Source organism: Oncorhynchus gorbuscha, unplaced genomic scaffold (assembly GCF_021184085.1).
Source record: "Oncorhynchus gorbuscha isolate QuinsamMale2020 ecotype Even-year unplaced genomic scaffold, OgorEven_v1.0 Un_scaffold_879, whole genome shotgun sequence".
Taxonomy (NCBI): Eukaryota; Metazoa; Chordata; class Actinopteri; order Salmoniformes; family Salmonidae; genus Oncorhynchus; species Oncorhynchus gorbuscha.
In genome coordinates this window covers 245,827-266,801 of record NW_025745861.1, presented here as the reverse complement: position 1 = coordinate 266,801, position 20,975 = coordinate 245,827, and the positions used below count along the sequence as shown (strand labels likewise).

At 43.2% G+C, this 20,975-nt stretch overlaps 1 protein-coding gene across 1 annotated transcript in view; it reads left to right on the top strand.

Annotated features, from left to right (window-relative positions):
* The window catches only part of LOC124020698 (oxysterol-binding protein-related protein 3-like), a 94,228-nt gene that overhangs the window by 15,240 nt on the left and 58,013 nt on the right, over positions 1 to 20,975 (top strand). The window contains exon 3 of the mRNA XM_046335946.1: positions 3,060 to 3,176. Coding sequence (XP_046191902.1) covers positions 3,060 to 3,176 — 117 coding nt within the window. The remainder of the gene's footprint in view (positions 1 to 3,059; positions 3,177 to 20,975) is intronic.

Below are 20,975 nucleotides of genomic sequence, written 5' to 3'. Positions count from 1 at the left end.
CAGGACAGTTGGTAGATTGTAGAGGGGCTGTGTGTAACCTTGTTGTGTGTTTACAGGACAGTTGGTAGATTGTAGAGGGGCTGTGTGTAACCTTGTTGTGTGTTTACAGGACAGTTGGTAGATTGTAGAGGGGCTGTGTGTAACCTTGTTGTGTCTACAGGACAGTTGGTAGATTGTAGAGGGGCTGTGTGAACCTTGTTGTGTGTTTACAGGACAGTTGGTAGATTGTAGAGGGGCTGTGTGTAACCTTGTTGTGTCTACAGGACAGTTGGTAGATTGTAGAGGGGCTGTGTGAACCTTGTTGTGTGTTTACAGGACAGTTGGTAGATTGTAGAGGGGCTGTGTGTAACCTTGTTGTGTGTTTACAGGACAGTTGGTAGATTGTAGAGGGGCTGTGTGTAACCTTGTTGTGTGTTTACAGGACAGTTGGTAGATTGTAGAGGGGCTGTGTGTAACCTTGTTGTGTGTTTACAGGACAGTTGGTAGATTGTAGAGGGGCTGTGTGTAACCTTGTTGTGTCTACAGGACAGTTGGTAGATTGTAGAGGGGCTGTGTGTAACCTTGTTGTGTGTTTACAGGACAGTTGGTAGATTGTAGAGGGGCTGTGTGTAACCTTGTTGTGTCTACAGGACAGTTGGTAGATTGTAGAGGGGCTGTGTGTAACCTTGTTGTGTGTTTACAGGACAGTTGGTAGATTGTAGAGGGGCTGTGTGTAACCTTGTTGTGTTGTTTACAACCTTGACAGTTGGTAGATTGTAGAGGGGCTGTGTGTAACCTTGTTGTGTGTTTACAGGACAGTTGGTAGATTGTAGAGGGGCTGTGTGTAACCTTGTTGTGTGTTTACAGGACAGTTGGTAGATTGTAGAGGGGGACTGTGTGTGTAACCTTGTTGTGTCTACAGGACAGTTGGTAGATTGTAGAGGGGCTGTGTGTAACCTTGTTGTGTGTTTACAGGACAGTTGGTAGATTGTAGAGGGGCTGTGTGTAACCTTGTTGTGTCTACAGGACAGTTGGTAGATTGTAGAGGGGCTGTGTGAACCTTGTTGTGTGTCTACAGGACAGTTGGGAGATTGTAGAGGGGCTGTGTGTAACCTTGTTGTGTCTACAGGACAGTTGGTAGATTGTAGAGGGGCTGTGTGAACCTTGTTGTGTGTTTACAGGACAGTTGGTAGATTGTAGAGGGGCTGTGTGTAACCTTGTTGTGTCTACAGGACAGTTGGTAGATTGTAGAGGGGCTGTGTGTAACCTTGTTGTGTGTTTACAGGACAGTTGGTAGATTGTAGAGGGGCTGTGTGTAACCTTGTTGTGTGTTTACAGGACAGTTGGTAGATTGTAGAGGGGCTGTGTGTAACCTTGTTGTGTGTTTACAGGACACTTGGTAGATTGTAGAGGGGCTGTGTGTAACCTTGTTGTGTCTACAGGACAGTTGGTAGATTGTAGAGGGGCTGTGTGTAACCTTGTTGTGTGTTTACAGGACAGTTGGTAGATTGTAGAGGGGCTGTGTGTAACCTTGTTGTGTGTTTACAGGACAGTTGGTAGATTGTAGAGGGGCTGTGTGTAACCTTGTTGTGTGTTTACAGGACAGTTGGTAGATTGTAGAGGGGCTGTGTGTAACCTTGTTGTGTGTTTACAGGACAGTTGGTAGATTGTAGAGGGTGTGTTTACTGTGTGTAACCTTGTTGTGTCTACAGGACAGTTGGTAGATTGTAGAGGGGCTGTGTGTAACCTTGTTGTGTGTTTACAGGACAGTTGGTAGATTGTAGAGGGGCTGTGTGTAACCTTGTTGTGTCTACAGGACAGTTGGTAGATTGTAGAGGGGCTGTGTGAACCTTGTTGTGTGTCTACAGGACAGTTGGGAGATTGTAGAGGGGCTGTGTGTAACCTTGTTGTGTCTACAGGACAGTTGGTAGATTGTAGAGGGGCTGTGTGAACCTTGTTGTGTGTTTACAGGACAGTTGGTAGATTGTAGAGGGGCTGTGTGTAACCTTGTTGTGTGTTTACAGGACACTTGGTAGATTGTAGAGGGGCTGTGTGTAACCTTGTTGTGTGTTTACAGGACAGTTGGTAGATTGTAGAGGGGCTGTGTGTAACCTTGTTGTGTGTTTACAGGACACTTGGTAGATTGTAGAGGGGCTGTGTGTAACCTTGTTGTGTCTACAGGACAGTTGGTAGATTGTAGAGGGGCTGTGTGTAACCTTGTTGTGTGTTTACAGGACAGTTGGTAGATTGTAGAGGGGCTGTGTGTAACCTTGTTGTGTCTACAGGACAGTTGGTAGATTGTAGAGGGGCTGTGTGAACCTTGTTGTGTGTTTACAGGACAGTTGGTAGATTGTAGAGGGGCTGTGTGTAACCTTGTTGTGTCTACTGGACAGTTGGTAGATTGTAGAGGGGCTGTGTGAACCTTGTTGTGTGTTTACAGGACAGTTGGTAGATTGTAGAGGGGCTATGTGTAACCTTGTTGTGTCTACAGGACAGTTGGTAGATTGTAGAGGGGCTGTGTGAACCTTGTTGTGTGTTTACAGGACAGTTGGTAGATTGTAGAGGGGCTGTGTGTAACCTTGTTGTGTGTCTAAAGGATTGTGTGTCTACAGGACAGTTGGTAGATTGTAGAGGGGCTGTGTGTAACCTTGTTGTGTGTTTACAGGATTGTGTGTTTACAGGACAGTTGGTAGATTGTAGAGGGGCTGTCTGTAACCTTGTTGTGTGTCTAAAGGATTGTGTGTCTACAGGACAGTTGGTAGATTGTAGAGGGGCTGTCTGTAACCTTGTTGTGTGTCTAAAGGATTGTTTGTCTACAGGACAGTTGGTAGATTGTAGAGGGGCTGTGTGTAACCTTGTTGTGTGTTTACAGGACAGTTGGTAGATTGTAGAGGGGCTGTCTGTAACCTTGTTGTGTCTACAGGACAGTTGGTAGATTGTAGAGGGGCTGTCTGTAACCTTGTTGTGTGTCTACAGGACAGTTGGGAGATTGTAGAGGGGCTGTATGTAACCTTGTTGTGTGTCTACAGGACAGTTGGGACATTGTAGAGGGGCTGTGTGTAACCTTGTTGTGTCTACAGGACAGTTGGGAGATTGTAGAGGGGCTGCGTGGAGGACACAGTAATGTCCAGGAGCCCCAGAAGCAGGATGGATACATGCTGAAGAGGAGGAAGTGGCCGATGAAGGGATGGCACAAGGTAGGCTTCTCACCACACACACACACACACACACACACACACACACACACACACACACACACACACACACACACACACACACACACACACACACACACACACACACACACACACACACACACACACACTGTAAGCATCTCACCTCTGATACAGGGTAGTCACCTCACCTCTGATACAGGGTAGTCATCTCACCTCTGATACAGGGTAGTCACCTCACCTCTGATACAGGGTAATCATCTCACCTCTGATACAGGGTAGTCATCTCACCTCTGATACAGGGTAGTCACCTCACCTCTGATACAGGGTAGTCATCTCACCTCTGATACAGGGTAGTCATCTCACCTCTGATACAGGGTAGTCATCTCACCTCTGATACAGGGTAGTCACCTCACCTCTGATACAGGGTAGTCATCTCACCTCTGATACAGGGTAGTCATCTCACCAAACAGCAGCACCCGGGGAAGGGGACTACAGGGTAGTCATCTCACCTCTGATACAGGGTAGTCATCTCACCAAACAGCAGCACCCGGGGAAGGGGACTACAGGGTAGTCATCTCACCTCTGATACAGGGTAGTCATCTCACCTCTGATACAGGGTAGTCACCTCACCTCTGATACAGGGTAGTCAACTCACCTCTGATACAGGGTAGTCATCTCACCTCTGATACAGGGTAGTCATCTCACCAAACAGCAGCACCCGGGGAAGGGGACTAACTTGTGGGGAAATATTCCAGCTAAACAGTGTTGTCAGAGCATGTGATCAATATCAGTCCCTTCCCCCACCCACATCATTTCCCAGCCTTGTGTCCCCCCATGACATTACTCCTTTGTGTTGTTAGCTAATTGAATCACTTGATGAATGACATCCCCCTTCCCTTGCAGTAGCCACATGTCCCAGGCGTCAATTTCTTTCACTACATCCCTGTCTCTCGCTCCCTTTCTCCCTCCCTCCCTCTCTCTCGCTCCCTCTCTCCCTCCCTCTCTCTCTCTCTCTCTCTCTCTCTCTCCTCTCTCTCTCTCTCTCTCTCTCTCTCTCTCTCTCTCTCTCTCTCTCTCTCTCTCTCTCTCTCTCTCTCTCTCTGTCTGTCTCTGTCTCTCTCTCTCTCTCTCTCTCTCTCTCTCTCTCTCTCTCTCTCTCTCTCTCTCTCTCTCGCTCTCTGTCTCTCTCTCTCTCTGTCTCTCTCTGTCTCTCTCTGTCTCTCTCTCTGTCTCTCTCTCTGTCTCTCTAAAAGGTTAGCTCTTTAAATGAGATGATATTGCTCCATTAGCTGATGGCCTGCTGCCTGTAGTATCCATGCTACACTTGCGTCCCAAATGCCCCCCCCCAGGGCTCTGTTCAAGGTTGTAGGGAATGGGGTATAATTTGGGACGCATTCTACATCGGCTCCTCGACACCAGGAGTATAGAGATGGATACAGATGACCTCAGTAGAGATGTATATAGATAACTGTAGAGATGGATACAGATGATCTAAGTAGAGATGGATACAGATGACCTCAGTACAGATGGATACAGATGACCTCAGTAGAGATGGATACAGATGACCTCAGTAGAGATGTATATAGATAACTGTAGAGATGGATACAGATGATCTCAGTAGAGATGGACACAGATGACCTCAGTAGAGATGGACACAGATTATCTAAGTAGAGATGGATACAGATTATCTAAGTAGAGATGGATACAGATGCCCTCAGTAGAGATGGATACAGATGACCTCAGTAGAGATGGATACTGATGACCTCAGTAGAGATGGAACAGATGACAGTAGAGATGGATACTGATGACCTCAGTAGAGATGGATACAGATGACCTCAGTAGAGATGGATACTGATGACCTCAGTAGAGATGGACACAGATGACCTCAGTAGAGATGGACACAGATTATCTAAGTAGAGATGGATACAGATTATCTAAGTAGAGATGGATACAGATGCCCTCAGTAGAGATGGATACAGATGACCTCAGTAGAGATGGATACTGATGACCTCAGTAGAGATGGAACAGATGACAGTAGAGATGGATACTGATGACCTCAGTAGAGATGGATACAGATGACCTCAGTAGAGATGGATACAGATGACCTCAGTAGAGATGGATACAGGTGATCTCAGTAGAGATGGACAGAGATGACCTCAGTAGAGATGGAACAGATGACAGTAGAGACGGATACAGATGACCTCAGTAGAGATGGATACAGGTGATCTCAGTAGAGATGGATACAGATTACCTCAGTAGAGATGGATACAGATGACAGTAGAGATGGATACAGATAACCTCAGTAGAGATGGATACAGATGATCTAAGTAGAGATGGATACAGATGACCTCAGTAGAGATAGATACAGATGACCTCAGTAGAGGTGGATACAGATGATCTCAGTAGAGGTGGATACAGATGATCTCAGTAGAGGTGGATACAGATGATCTCAGTAGAGACGGATACAGATGACAGTAGAGATGGATACAGATGCTCTAAGTAGATATGGATACAGATTATCTAAGTAGAGATGGATACAGATGGCTTCAGTAGAGATGGATACAGATGACCTCAGTAGAGATGGATACAGATGACCTCAGTAGAGATGGATACAGATGACCTCAATGGAGATGGATACAGATGACCTCAGTAGAGATGGATACAGATGACCTCAGTAGAGATGGATACTGATGACCTCAGTAGAGATGGATACAGATGACAGTAGAGATGGATACAAATGACTTCAGTAGAGATGGATACAGATGACAGTAGAGATGGATACAGATGACTTCAGTAGAGATGGATACAGATGACAGTAGAGATGGATACAGATGACCTCAGTAGAGATGGATACAGATGACTTCAGTAGAAATGATACAGGTTATCTCAGTAGAGATGGATACAGATGACCTCAGTAGAGATGGATACAGATGACCTCAGTAGAGATGGATACAGGTGACAGTAGAGATGGATACAGATGACCTCAGTACAGATGGATACAGATGATCTCAGTACAGATGGATACAGAAGCCCACAGTAGAGATGGATACAGATGACAGTAGAGATGGATACAGATGACCTCAGTAGAGATGGAACAGATGACAGTAGAGATGGATACAGATGACCTCAGTAGAGGTGGATACAGATGACCTCAGTAGAGATGGATACATATAACAGTAGAGATGGATACAGATGACCTCAGTAGAGGTGGATACAGATGATCTCAGTGGAGATGGATACAGATGACAGTAGAGATGGATACAGATGACCTCATTAGAGATGGATACAGATGACAGTAGAGACGGATACAGATGACCTCAGTAGAGATGGACACAGATGACCTCAGTAGAGATGGATACTGATGACCTCAGTAGAGATGGATACAGATGACTGTAGAGATAGATACAGATTATCTAAGTAGAGATGGATACAGATGACCTCAGTAGAGATGGAAACAGAGGCCCTCAGTAGAGATGGATACAGGTGACCTCAGTAGAGATGGAACAGATGACAGTAGAGATGGATACAGATGACTTCAGTAGAGATGGATACAGATGACTTCAGTAGAGATGGATACAGATGACAGTAGAGACGGATACAGATGACCTCAGTAGAGATGGACACAGATGACCTCAGTAGAGATGGATACTGATGACCTCAGTAGAGATGGATACAGATGACTGTAGAGATAGATACAGATTATCTAAGTAGAGATGGATACAGATGACCTCAGTAGAGATGGAAACAGAGGCCCTCAGTAGAGATGGATACAGGTGACCTCAGTAGAGATGGAACAGATGACAGTAGAGATGGATACAGATGACTTCAGTAGAGATGGATACAGATGACAGTAGAGATGGATACAGATGACTTCAGTAGAGATGGATACAGATGACCTCAGTAGAGATGGATAGAGATGACCTCAATAGAGATGGAACAGATGACAGTAGAGATGGATACAGATGACTTCAGTAGAGATGGATACAGATGACAGTAGAGATGGATACAGATGACTTCAGTAGAGATGGATACAGATGACTTCAGTAGAGATGGATACAGATGACAGTAGAGATGGATACAGATGACTTCAGTAGAAATGATACAGATGACAGTAGAGATGGATACAAATGACCTCAGTAGAGATGGATACATATAACAGTAGAGATGTATACAGATGACCTCAGTAGAGATGGATACAGATGATCTCAGTAGAGATGGATACAGGTGATCTAAGTAAAGATGGATACAGATGACCTCAGTAGAGATGGATACAGGTGATCTCAGTAGAGATGGATACAGGTGATCTCAGTAGAGATGGATACAGGTGATCTCAGTAGAGATGGATACAGATTACCTCAGTAGAGATGGATACAGATTACCTCAGTAGAGATGGATACAGGTGATCTCAGTAGAGATGGATACAGAATCTAAGTAGAGATGGATACAGATGACCTCAGTAGAGATGTATACAGATGACCTCAGTAGAGATGGACACAGATGACCTCAGTAGAGATGGCTACATATGACTTCAGTAGAGATCGATACAGATGACCTCAGTAGAGATGGATACAGATGACCTCAGTAGAGATGGATACAGATGACAGTAGAGATGGATACAGATGACTTCAGTAGAGATGGATACAGATGACCTCAGTAGAGATGGATACAGATGACCTCAGTAGAGATGGATACAGATGACCTCAGTAGAGATGGATACAGATGACTGTAGAGATGGATACAGATGATCTCAGTAGAGATGGACACAGATGACCTCAGTAGAGATGGACACAGATTATCTAAGTAGAGATGGATACAGATTATCTAAGTAGAGATGGATACAGATGCCCTCAGTAGAGATGGATACTGATGACCTCAGTAGAGATGGAACAGATGACAGTAGAGATGGATACTGATGACCTCAGTAGAGATGGATACAGATGACCTCAGTAGAGATGGATACTGATGACCTCAGTAGAGATGGATACAGATGACCTCAGTAGAGATGGATACAGGTGATCTCAGTAGAGATGGATACAGAATCTAAGTAGAGATGGATACAGATGATCTCAGTAGAGATGGATACAGATGACAGTAGAGATGGATACAGATGACCTCAGTAGAGATGGATACAGGTGATCTCAGTAGAGATGGACAGAGATGACCTCAGTAGAGATGGAACAGATGACAGTAGAGACGGATACAGATGACCTCAGTAGAGATGGATACAGGTGATCTCAGTAGAGATGGATACAGATTACCTCAGTAGAGATGGATACAGGTGATCTCAGTAGAGATGGATACAGAATCTAAGTAGAGATGGATACAGATGATCTCAGTAGAGATGGATACAGATCGTCTCAGTATAGGTGGATACAGATTACCTCAGTAGAGATGGATACAGGTGATCTCAGTAGAGATGGATACAGAATCTAAGTAGAGATGGATACAGATTACCTCAGTAGAGATGGATACAGATGATCTAAGTAGAGATGGATACATATGACTTCAGTAGAGATGGATACAGATTACCTCAGTAGAGATGGATACAGATGACAGTAGAGATGGATACAGGTGATCTCAGTAGAGATGGATACAGAATCTAAGTAGAGATGGATACCGATGACCTCAGTAGAGATGGATACAGATTACCTCAGTAGAGATGGATACAGATGACAGTAGAGATGGATACAGATGATCTCAGTAGAGGTGGATACAGATGATCTCAGTAGAGACAGATACAGATGACAGTAGAGATGGATACAGATGCTCTAAGTAGAGATGGATACAGATTATCTAAGTAGAGATGGATACAGATGGCTTCAGTAGAGATGGATACAGATGACCTCAGTAGAGATGGATACAGATGACCTCAGTAGAGATGGATACAGATGACCTCAATGGAGATGGATACAGATGACCTCAGTAGAGATGGATACAGATTATCTAAGTAGAGATGGATACAGATGCCCTCAGTAGAGATGGATACAGATGACCTCAGTAGAGATGGATACTGATGACCTCAGTAGAGATGGATACAGATGACAGTAGAGATGGATACTGATGACCTCAGTAGAGATGGATACAGATGACAGTAGAGATGGATACTGATGACCTCAGTAGAGATGGATACAGATGACCTCAGTAGAGATGGATACAGGTGATCTCAGTAGAGATGTATACAGAATCTAAGTAGAGATGGATACAGATGACCTCAGTAGAGATGGATACAGATGACCTCAGTAGAGATGGATACTGATGACCTCAGTAGAGATGGACACAGATGACCTCAGTAGAGATGGACACAGATTATCTAAGTAGAGATGGATACAGATTATCTAAGTAGAGATGGATACAGATGCCCTCAGTAGAGATGGATACTGATGACCTCAGTAGAGATGGAACAGATGACAGTAGAGATGGACACTGATGACCTCAGTAGAGATGGATACAGATGACCTCAGTAGAGATGGATACTGATGACCTCAGTAGAGATGGATACAGATGACCTCAGTAGAGATGGATACAGGTGATCTCAGTAGAGATGGATACAGAATATAAGTAGAGATGGATACAGATGATCTCAGTAGAGATGGATACAGATGACAGTAGAGATGGATACAGATGACCTCAGTAGAGATGGATACAGGTGATCTCAGTAGAGATGGACAGAGATGACCTCAGTAGAGATGGAACAGATGACAGTAGAGACGGATACAGATGACCTCAGTAGAGATGGATACAGGTGATCTCAGTAGAGATGGATACAGATTACCTCAGTAGAGATGGATACAGATGACAGTAGAGATGGATACAGATAACCTCAGTAGAGATGGATACAGATGATCTAAGTAGAGATGGATACAGATGACCTCAGTAGAGATAGATACAGATAACCTCAGTAGAGGTGGATACAGATGATCTCAGTAGAGGTGGATACAGATGATCTCAGTAGAGACGGATACAGATGACAGTAGAGATGGATACAGATGCTCTAAGTACATATGGATACAGATTATCTAAGTAGAGATGGATACAGATGGCTTCAGTAGAGATGGATACAGATGACCTCAGTAGAGATGGATACAGATGACCTCAGTAGAGATGGATACAGATGACCTCAATGGAGATGGATACAGATGACCTCAGTAGAGATGGATACAGATGACCTCAGTAGAGATGGATACTGATGACCTCAGTAGAGATGGATACAGATGACAGTAGAGATGGATACAAATGACTTCAGTAGAGATGGATACAGATGACAGTAGAGATGGATACAGATGACTTCAGTAGAGATGGATACAGATGACAGTAGAGATGGATACAGATGACCTCAGTAGAGATGGATACAGATGACTTCAGTAGAAATGATACAGGTTATCTCAGTAGAGATGGATACAGATGACCTCAGTAGAGATGGATACAGATGACCTCAGTAGAGATGGATACAGGTGACAGTAGAGATGGATACAGATGACCTCAGTACAGATGGATACAGATGATCTCAGTACAGATGGATACAGAAGCCCACAGTAGAGATGGATACAGATGACAGTAGAGATGGATACAGATGACCTCAGTAGAGATGGAACAGATGACAGTAGAGATGGATACAGATGACCTCAGTAGAGGTGGATACAGATGACCTCAGTAGAGATGGATACATATAACAGTAGAGATGGATACAGATGACCTCAGTAGAGGTGGATACAGATGATCTCAGTGGAGATGGATACAGATGACAGTAGAGATGGATACAGATGACCTCATTAGAGATGGATACAGATGACAGTAGAGACGGATACAGATGACCTCAGTAGAGATGGACACAGATGACCTCAGTAGAGATGGATACTGATGACCTCAGTAGAGATGGATACAGATGACTGTAGAGATAGATACAGATTATCTAAGTAGAGATGGATACAGATGACCTCAGTAGAGATGGAAACAGAGGCCCTCAGTAGAGATGGATACAGGTGACCTCAGTAGAGATGGAACAGATGACAGTAGAGATGGATACAGATGACTTCAGTAGAGATGGATACAGATGACTTCAGTAGAGATGGATACAGATGACAGTAGAGACGGATACAGATGACCTCAGTAGAGATGGACACAGATGACCTCAGTAGAGATGGATACTGATGACCTCAGTAGAGATGGATACAGATGACTGTAGAGATAGATACAGATTATCTAAGTAGAGATGGATACAGATGACCTCAGTAGAGATGGAAACAGAGGCCCTCAGTAGAGATGGATACAGGTGACCTCAGTAGAGATGGAACAGATGACAGTAGAGATGGATACAGATGACTTCAGTAGAGATGGATACAGATGACAGTAGAGATGGATACAGATGACTTCAGTAGAGATGGATACAGATGACCTCAGTAGAGATGGATAGAGGTGACCTCAATAGAGATGGAACAGATGACAGTAGAGATGGATACAGATGACTTCAGTAGAGATGGATACAGATGACAGTAGAGATGGATACAGATGACTTCAGTAGAGATGGATACAGATGACTTCAGTAGAGATGGATACAGATGACAGTAGAGATGGATACAGATGACTTCAGTAGAAATGATACAGATGACAGTAGAGATGGATACAAATGACCTCAGTAGAGATGGATACATATAACAGTAGAGATGTATACAGATGACCTCAGTAGAGATGGATACAGATGATCTCAGTAGAGATGGATACAGGTGATCTAAGTAAAGATGGATACAGATGACCTCAGTAGAGATGGATACAGGTGATCTCAGTAGAGATGGATACAGGTGATCTCAGTAGAGATGGATACAGGTGATCTCAGTAGAGATGGATACAGATTACCTCAGTAGAGATGGATACAGATTACCTCAGTAGAGATGGATACAGGTGATCTCAGTAGAGATGGATACAGAATCTAAGTAGAGATGGATACAGATGACCTCAGTAGAGATGTATACAGATGACCTCAGTAGAGATGGACACAGATGACCTCAGTAGAGATGGCTACATATGACTTCAGTAGAGATCGATACAGATGACCTCAGTAGAGATGGATACAGATTACCTCAGTAGAGATGGATACAGATGACAGTAGAGATGGATACAGATGACTTCAGTAGAGATGGATACAGATGACCTCAGTAGAGATGGATACAGATGACCTCAGTAGAGATGGATACAGATGACCTCAGTAGAGATGGATACAGATGACTGTAGAGATGGATACAGATGATCTCAGTAGAGATGGACACAGATGACCTCAGTAGAGATGGACACAGATTATCTAAGTAGAGATGGATACAGATTATCTAAGTAGAGATGGATACAGATGCCCTCAGTAGAGATGGATACTGATGACCTCAGTAGAGATGGAACAGATGACAGTAGAGATGGATACTGATGACCTCAGTAGAGATGGATACAGATGACCTCAGTAGAGATGGATACTGATGACCTCAGTAGAGATGGATACAGATGACCTCAGTAGAGATGGATACAGGTGATCTCAGTAGAGATGGATACAGAATCTAAGTAGAGATGGATACAGATGATCTCAGTAGAGATGGATACAGATGACAGTAGAGATGGATACAGATGACCTCAGTAGAGATGGATACAGGTGATCTCAGTAGAGATGGACAGAGATGACCTCAGTAGAGATGGAACAGATGACAGTAGAGACGGATACAGATGACCTCAGTAGAGATGGATACAGGTGATCTCAGTAGAGATGGATACAGATTACCTCAGTAGAGATGGATACAGGTGATCTCAGTAGAGATGGATACAGAATCTAAGTAGAGATGGATACAGATGATCTCAGTAGAGATGGATACAGATCGTCTCAGTATAGGTGGATACAGATTACCTCAGTAGAGATGGATACAGGTGATCTCAGTAGAGATGGATACAGAATCTAAGTAGAGATGGATACAGATTACCTCAGTAGAGATGGATACAGATGATCTAAGTAGAGATGGATACATATGACTTCAGTAGAGATGGATACAGATTACCTCAGTAGAGATGGATACAGGTGATCTCAGTAGAGATGGATACCGATGACCTCAGTAGAGATGGATACAGATTACCTCAGTAGAGATGGATACAGATGACAGTAGAGATGGATACAGATGATCTCAGTAGAGGTGGATACAGATGATCTCAGTAGAGACAGATACAGATGACAGTAGAGATGGATACAGATGCTCTAAGTAGAGATGGATACAGATTATCTAAGTAGAGATGGATACAGATGGCTTCAGTAGAGATGGATACAGATGACCTCAGTAGAGATGGATACAGATGACCTCAGTAGAGATGGATACAGATGACCTCAATGGAGATGGATACAGATGACCTCAGTAGAGATGGATACAGATTATCTAAGTAGAGATGGATACAGATGCCCTCAGTAGAGATGGATACAGATGACCTCAGTAGAGATGGATACTGATGACCTCAGTAGAGATGGATACAGATGACCGTAGAGATGGATACTGATGACCTCAGTAGAGATGGATACAGATGACAGTAGAGATGGATACAGATGACCTCAGTAGAGATGGATACAGGTGATCTCAGTAGAGATGTATACAGAATCTAAGTAGAGATGGATACAGATGACCTCAGTAGAGATGGATACAGATGACCTCAGTAGAGATGGATACTGATGACCTCAGTAGAGATGGACACAGATGACCTCAGTAGAGATGGACACAGATTATCTAAGTAGAGATGGATACAGATTATCTAAGTAGAGATGGATACAGATGCCCTCAGTAGAGATGGATACTGATGACCTCAGTAGAGATGGAACAGATGACAGTAGAGATGGACACTGATGACCTCAGTAGAGATGGATACAGATGACCTCAGTAGAGATGGATACTGATGACCTCAGTAGAGATGGATACAGATGACCTCAGTAGAGATGGATACAGGTGATCTCAGTAGAGATGGATACAGAATATAAGTAGAGATGGATACAGATGATCTCAGTAGAGATGGATACAGATGACAGTAGAGATGGATACAGATGACCTCAGTAGAGATGGATACAGGTGATCTCAGTAGAGATGGACAGAGATGACCTCAGTAGAGATGGAACAGATGACAGTAGAGACGGATACAGATGACCTCAGTAGAGATGGATACAGGTGATCTCAGTAGAGATGGATACAGATTACCTCAGTAGAGATGGATACAGATGACAGTAGAGATGGATACAGATAACCTCAGTAGAGATGGATACAGATGATCTAAGTAGAGATGGATACAGATGACCTCAGTAGAGATAGATACAGATGACCTCAGTAGAGGTGGATACAGATGATCTCAGTAGAGGTGGATACAGATGATCTCAGTAGAGGTGGATACAGATGATCTCAGTAGAGACGGATACAGATGACAGTAGAGATGGATACAGATGCTCTAAGTAGATATGGATACAGATTATCTAAGTAGAGATGGATACAGATGGCTTCAGTAGAGATGGATACAGATGACCTCAGTAGAGATGGATACAGATGACCTCAGTAGAGATGGATACAGATGACCTCAATGGAGATGGATACAGATGACCTCAGTAGAGATGGATACAGATGACCTCAGTAGAGATGGATACAGATGACCTCAGTAGAGATGGATACTGATGACCTCAGTAGAGATGGATACAGATGACAGTAGAGATGGATACAAATGACTTCAGTAGAGATGGATACAGATGACAGTAGAGATGGATACAGATGACTTCAGTAGAGATGGATACAGATGACAGTAGAGATGGATACAGATGACCTCAGTAGAGATGGATACAGATGACTTCAGTAGAAATGATACAGGTTATCTCAGTAGAGATGGATACAGATGACCTCAGTAGAGATGGATACAGATGACCTCAGTAGAGATGGATACAGGTGACAGTAGAGATGGATACAGATGACCTCAGTACAGATGGATACAGATGATCTCAGTACAGATGGATACAGAAGCCCACAGTAGAGATGGATACAGATGACAGTAGAGATGGATACAGATGACCTCAGTAGAGATGGAACAGATGACAGTAGAGATGGATACAGATGACTTCAGTAGAGATGGATACAGATGACCTCAGTAGAGATGGATACATATAACAGTAGAGATGGATACAGATGACCTCAATAGAGATGGATACAGATGACCTCAGTAGAGGTGGATACAGATGACCTCAGTAGAGATGGATACATATAACAGTAGAGATGGATACAGATGACCTCAGTAGAGGTGGATACAGATGATCTCAGTGGAGATGGATACAGATGACAGTAGAGATGGATACAGATGACCTCATTAGAGATGGATACAGATGACAGTAGAGACGGATACAGATGACCTCAGTAGAGATGGACACAGATGACCTCAGTAGAGATGGATACTGATGACCTCAGTAGAGATGGATACAGATGACTGTAGAGATAGATACAGATTATCTAAGTAGAGATGGATACAGATGACCTCAGTAGAGATGGAAACAGAGGCCCTCAGTAGAGATGGATACAGGTGACCTCAGTAGAGATGGAACAGATGACAGTAGAGATGGATACAGATGACTTCAGTAGAGATGGATACAGATGACAGTAGAGATGGATACAGATGACTTCAGTAGAGATGGATACAGATGACCTCAGTAGAGATGGATAGAGGTGACCTCAATAGAGATGGAACAGATGACAGTAGAGATGGATACAGATGACTTCAGTAGAGATGGATACAGATGACAGTAGAGATGGATACAGATGACTTCAGTAGAGATGGATACAGATGACAGTAGAGATGGATACAGATGACTTCAGTAGAAATGATACAGATGACAGTAGAGGTGGATACAGATGACCTCAGTAGAGATGGATACATATAACAGTAGAGATGTATACAGATGACCTCAGTAGAGATGGATACAGATGATCTCAGTAGAGATGGATACAGGTGATCTCAGTAGAGATGGATACAGGTGATCTCAGTAGAGATGGATACAGGTGATCTCAGTAGAGATGGATACAGATTACCTCAGTAGAGATGGATACAGGTGATCTCAGTAGAGATGGATACAGAATCTAAGTAGAGATGGATACAGATGACCTCAGTAGAGATGTATACAGATGACCTCAGTAGAGATGGACACAGATGACCTCAGTAGAGATGGCTACATATGACTTCAGTAGAGATCGATACAGATGACCTCAGTAGAGATGGATACAGATGACCTCAGTAGAGATGGATACAGATGACAGTAGAGATGGATACAGATGACTTCAGTAGAGATGGATACAGATGACCTCAGTAGAGATGGATACAGATGACCTCAGTAGAGATGTATATAGATAACTGTAGAGATGGATACAGATGATCTCAGTAGAGATGGACACAGATGACCTCAGTAGAGATGGACACAGATTATCTAAGTAGAGATGGATACAGATTATCTAAGTAGAGATGGATACAGATGCCCTCAGTAGAGATGGATACTGATGACCTCAGTAGAGATGGAACAGATGACAGTAGAGATGGATACTGATGACCTCAGGAGAGATGGATACAGATGACCTCAGTAGAGATGGATACTGATGACCTCATAAGAGATGGATACAGATGACCTCAGTAGAGATGGATACAGGTGATCTCAGTAGAGATGGATACAGAATCTAAGTAGAGATGGATACAGATGATCTCAGTAGAGATGGATACAGATGACAGTAGAGATGGATACAGATGACCTCAGTAGAGATGGATACAGGTGATCTCAGTAGAGATGGACAGAGATGACAGTAGAGACGGATACAGATGACCTCAGTAGAGATGGATACAGGTGATCTCAGTAGAGATGGATACAGATTACCTCAGTAGAGATGGATACAGGTGATCTCAGTAGAGATGGATACAGAATCTAAGTAGAGATGGATACAGATGATCTCAGTAGAGATGGATACAGATCGTCTCAGTATAGGTGGATACAGATTACCTCAGTAGAGATGGATACAGGTGATCTCAGTAGAGATGGATACAGAATCTAAGTAGAGATGGATACAGATTACCTCAGTAGAGATGGATACAGATGATCTAAGTAGAGATGGATACATATGACTTCAGTAGAGATGGATACAGATTACCTCAGTAGAGATGGATACAGATGACAGTAGAGATGGATACAGGTGATCTCAGTAGAGATGGATACAGAATCTAAGTAGAGATGGATACCGATGACCTCAGTAGAGATGGATACAGATTACCTCAGTAGAGATGGATACAGATGACAGTAGAGATGGATACAGATGATCTCAGTAGAGGTGGATACAGATGATCTCAGTAGAGACAGATACAGATGACAGTAGAGATGGATACAGATGCTCTAAGTAGAGATGGATACAGATTATCTAAGTAGAGATGGATACAGATGGCTTCAGTAGAGATGGATACAGATGACCTCAGTAGAGATGGATACAGATGACCTCAGTAGAGATGGATACAGATGACCTCAATGGAGATGGATACAGATGACCTCAGTAGAGATGGATACAGATTATCTAAGTAGAGATGGATACAGATGCCCTCAGTAGAGATGGATACAGATGACCTCAGTAGAGATGGATACTGATGACCTCAGTAGAGATGGATACAGATGACCGTAGAGATGGATACTGATGACCTCAGTAGAGATGGATACAGATGACAGTAGAGATGGATACTGATGACCTCAGTAGAGATGGATACAGATGACCTCAGTAGAGATGGATACAGGTGATCTCAGTAGAGATGTATACAGAATCTAAGTAGAGATGGATACAGATGACCTCAGTAGAGATGGATACAGATGACCTCAGTAGAGATGGATACTGATGACCTCAGTAGAGATGGACACAGATGACCTCAGTAGAGATGGACACAGATTATCTAAGTAGAGATGGATACAGATTATCTAAGTAGAGATGGATACAGATGCCCTCAGTAGAGATGGATACAGATGACCTCAGTAGAGATGGATACTGATGACCTCAGTAGAGATGGACACAGATGACCTCAGTAGAGATGGATACTGATGACCTCAGTAGAGATGGATACAGATGACCTCAGTAGAGATGGATACAGGTGATCTCAGTAGAGATGGATACAGAATATAAGTAGAGATGGATACAGATGATCTCAGTAGAGATGGATACAGATGACAGTAGAGATGGATACAGATGACCTCAGTAGAGATGGATACAGGTGATCTCAGTAGAGATGGACAGAGATGACCTCAGTAGAGATGGAACAGATGACAGTAGAGACGGATACAGATGACCTCAGTAGAGATGGATACAGGTGATCTCAGTAGAGATGGATACAGATTACCTCAGTAGAGATGGATACAGATGACAGTAGAGATGGATACAGATAACCTCAGTAGAGATGGATACAGATGATCTAAGTAGAGATGGATACAGATGACCTCAGTAGAGATAGATACAGATAACCTCAGTAGAGGTGGATACAGATGATCTCAGTAGAGGTGGATACAGATGATCTCAGTAGAGGTGGATACAGATGATCTCAGTAGAGACGGATACAGATGACAGTAGAGATGGATACAGATGCTCTAAGTAGATATGGATACAGATTATCTAAGTAGAGATGGATACAGATGGCTTCAGTAGAGATGGATACAGATGACCTCAGTAGAGATGGATACAGATGACCTCAGTAGAGATGGATACAGATGACCTCAATGGAGATGGATACAGATGACCTCAGTAGAGATGGATACAGATGACCTCAGTAGAGATGGATACAGATGACCTCAGTAGAGATGGATACTGATGACCTCAGTAGAGATGGATACAGATGACAGTAGAGATGGATACAAATGACTTCAGTAGAGATGGATACAGATGACAGTAGAGATGGATACAGATGACTTCAGTAGAGATGGATACAGATGACCTCAGTAGAGATGGATACAGATGACTTCAGTAGAAATGATACAGGTTATCTCAGTAGAGATGGATACAGATGACCTCAGTAGAGATGGATACCGATGACCTCAGTAGAGATGGATACAGGTGACAGTAGAGATGGATACAGATGACCTCAGTACAGATGGATACAGATGATCTCAGTACAGATGGATACAGAAGCCCACAGTAGAGATGGATACAGATGACAGTAGAGATGGATACAGATGACCTCAGTAGAGATGGAACAGATGACAGTAGAGATGGATACAGATGACTTCAGTAGAGATGGATACAGATGACCTCAGTAGAGATGGATACATATAACAGTAGAGATGGATACAGATGACCTCAGTAGAGGTGGATACAGATGACCTCAGTAGAGATGGATACAGATGACCTCAGTAGAGGTGGATACAGATGATCTCAGTGGAGATGGATACAGATGACAGTAGAGATGGATACAGATGACCTCATTAGAGATGGATACAGATGACCTCAGTAGAGATGGATACAGGTGACAGTAGAGATGGATACAGATAACCTCAGTAGAAATGGATACAGATGATCTAAGTAGAGATGGATACAGATGACCTCAGTAGAGATGGATACTGATGACCTCAGTAGAGATGGATACAGGTGATCTCAGTAGAGATGGATACAGAATCTAAGTAGAGATGGATACAGATGACAGTAGAGATGGATACAGATAACCTCAGTAGAAATGGATACAGATGATCTAAGTAGAGATGGATACAGATGACCTCAGTACAGATGGATACAGATGATCTCAGTACAGATGGATACAGAAGCCCTCAGTAGAGATGGATACAGATGACAGTAGAGATGGATACAGATGACCTCAGTAGAGATGGAACAGATGACAGTAGAGATGGATACAGATGACTTCAGTAGAGATGGATACAGATGACCTCAGTACAGATGGATACAGATGACCTCAGTAGAGATGGATACATATGACAGTAGAGATGGATACAGATGACCTCAGTAGAGGTGGATACAGATGATTTCAGTAGAGATGGATACAGATGACAGTAGAGATGAATACAGATGACCTCATTAGAGATGGATACAGATGACAGTAGAGACGGATACAGATGACTTCAGTAGAGATGGACACAGATGACCTCAGTAGAGCTGGATACTGATGACCTCAGTAGAGATGGATACAGATGACTGTAGAGATGGATACAGATCATCTAAGTAGAGATGGATACAGATGACCTCAGTAGAGATGGATACAGATGACCTCAGTAGAGATGGATACAGATGACAGTAGAGATGGATACAAATGACCTCAGTAGAGATGGAACAGATGACAGTAGAGATGGATACAGATGACAGTAGAGATGGATACAGATGACTTCAGTAGAGATGGATACAGGTGACAGTAGAGACGGATACAGGTGATCTAAGTAAAGATGGATACAGATGACCTCAGTAGAGATGGATACAGGTGATCTCAGTAGAGATGGATACAGATTACCTCAGTAGAGATGGATACAGGTGATCTCAGTAGAGATGGATACAGGTGATCTAAGTAAAGATGGATACAGATGACCTCAGTAGAGATGGATACAGGTGATCTCAGTAGAGATGGAACAGATGACAGTAGAGATGAAACAGATGACAGTAGAGATGGATACATATGATCTCAGTAGAGATGGATACAGATGACCTCAGTAGAGATGGAACAGATGACAGTAGAGATGAAACAGATGACAGTAGAGATGGATACTGATGACCTCAGTAGAGATGGATACAGATGACCTCAGTAGAGATGGATACAGGTGATCTCAGTAGAGATGTATACAGAATC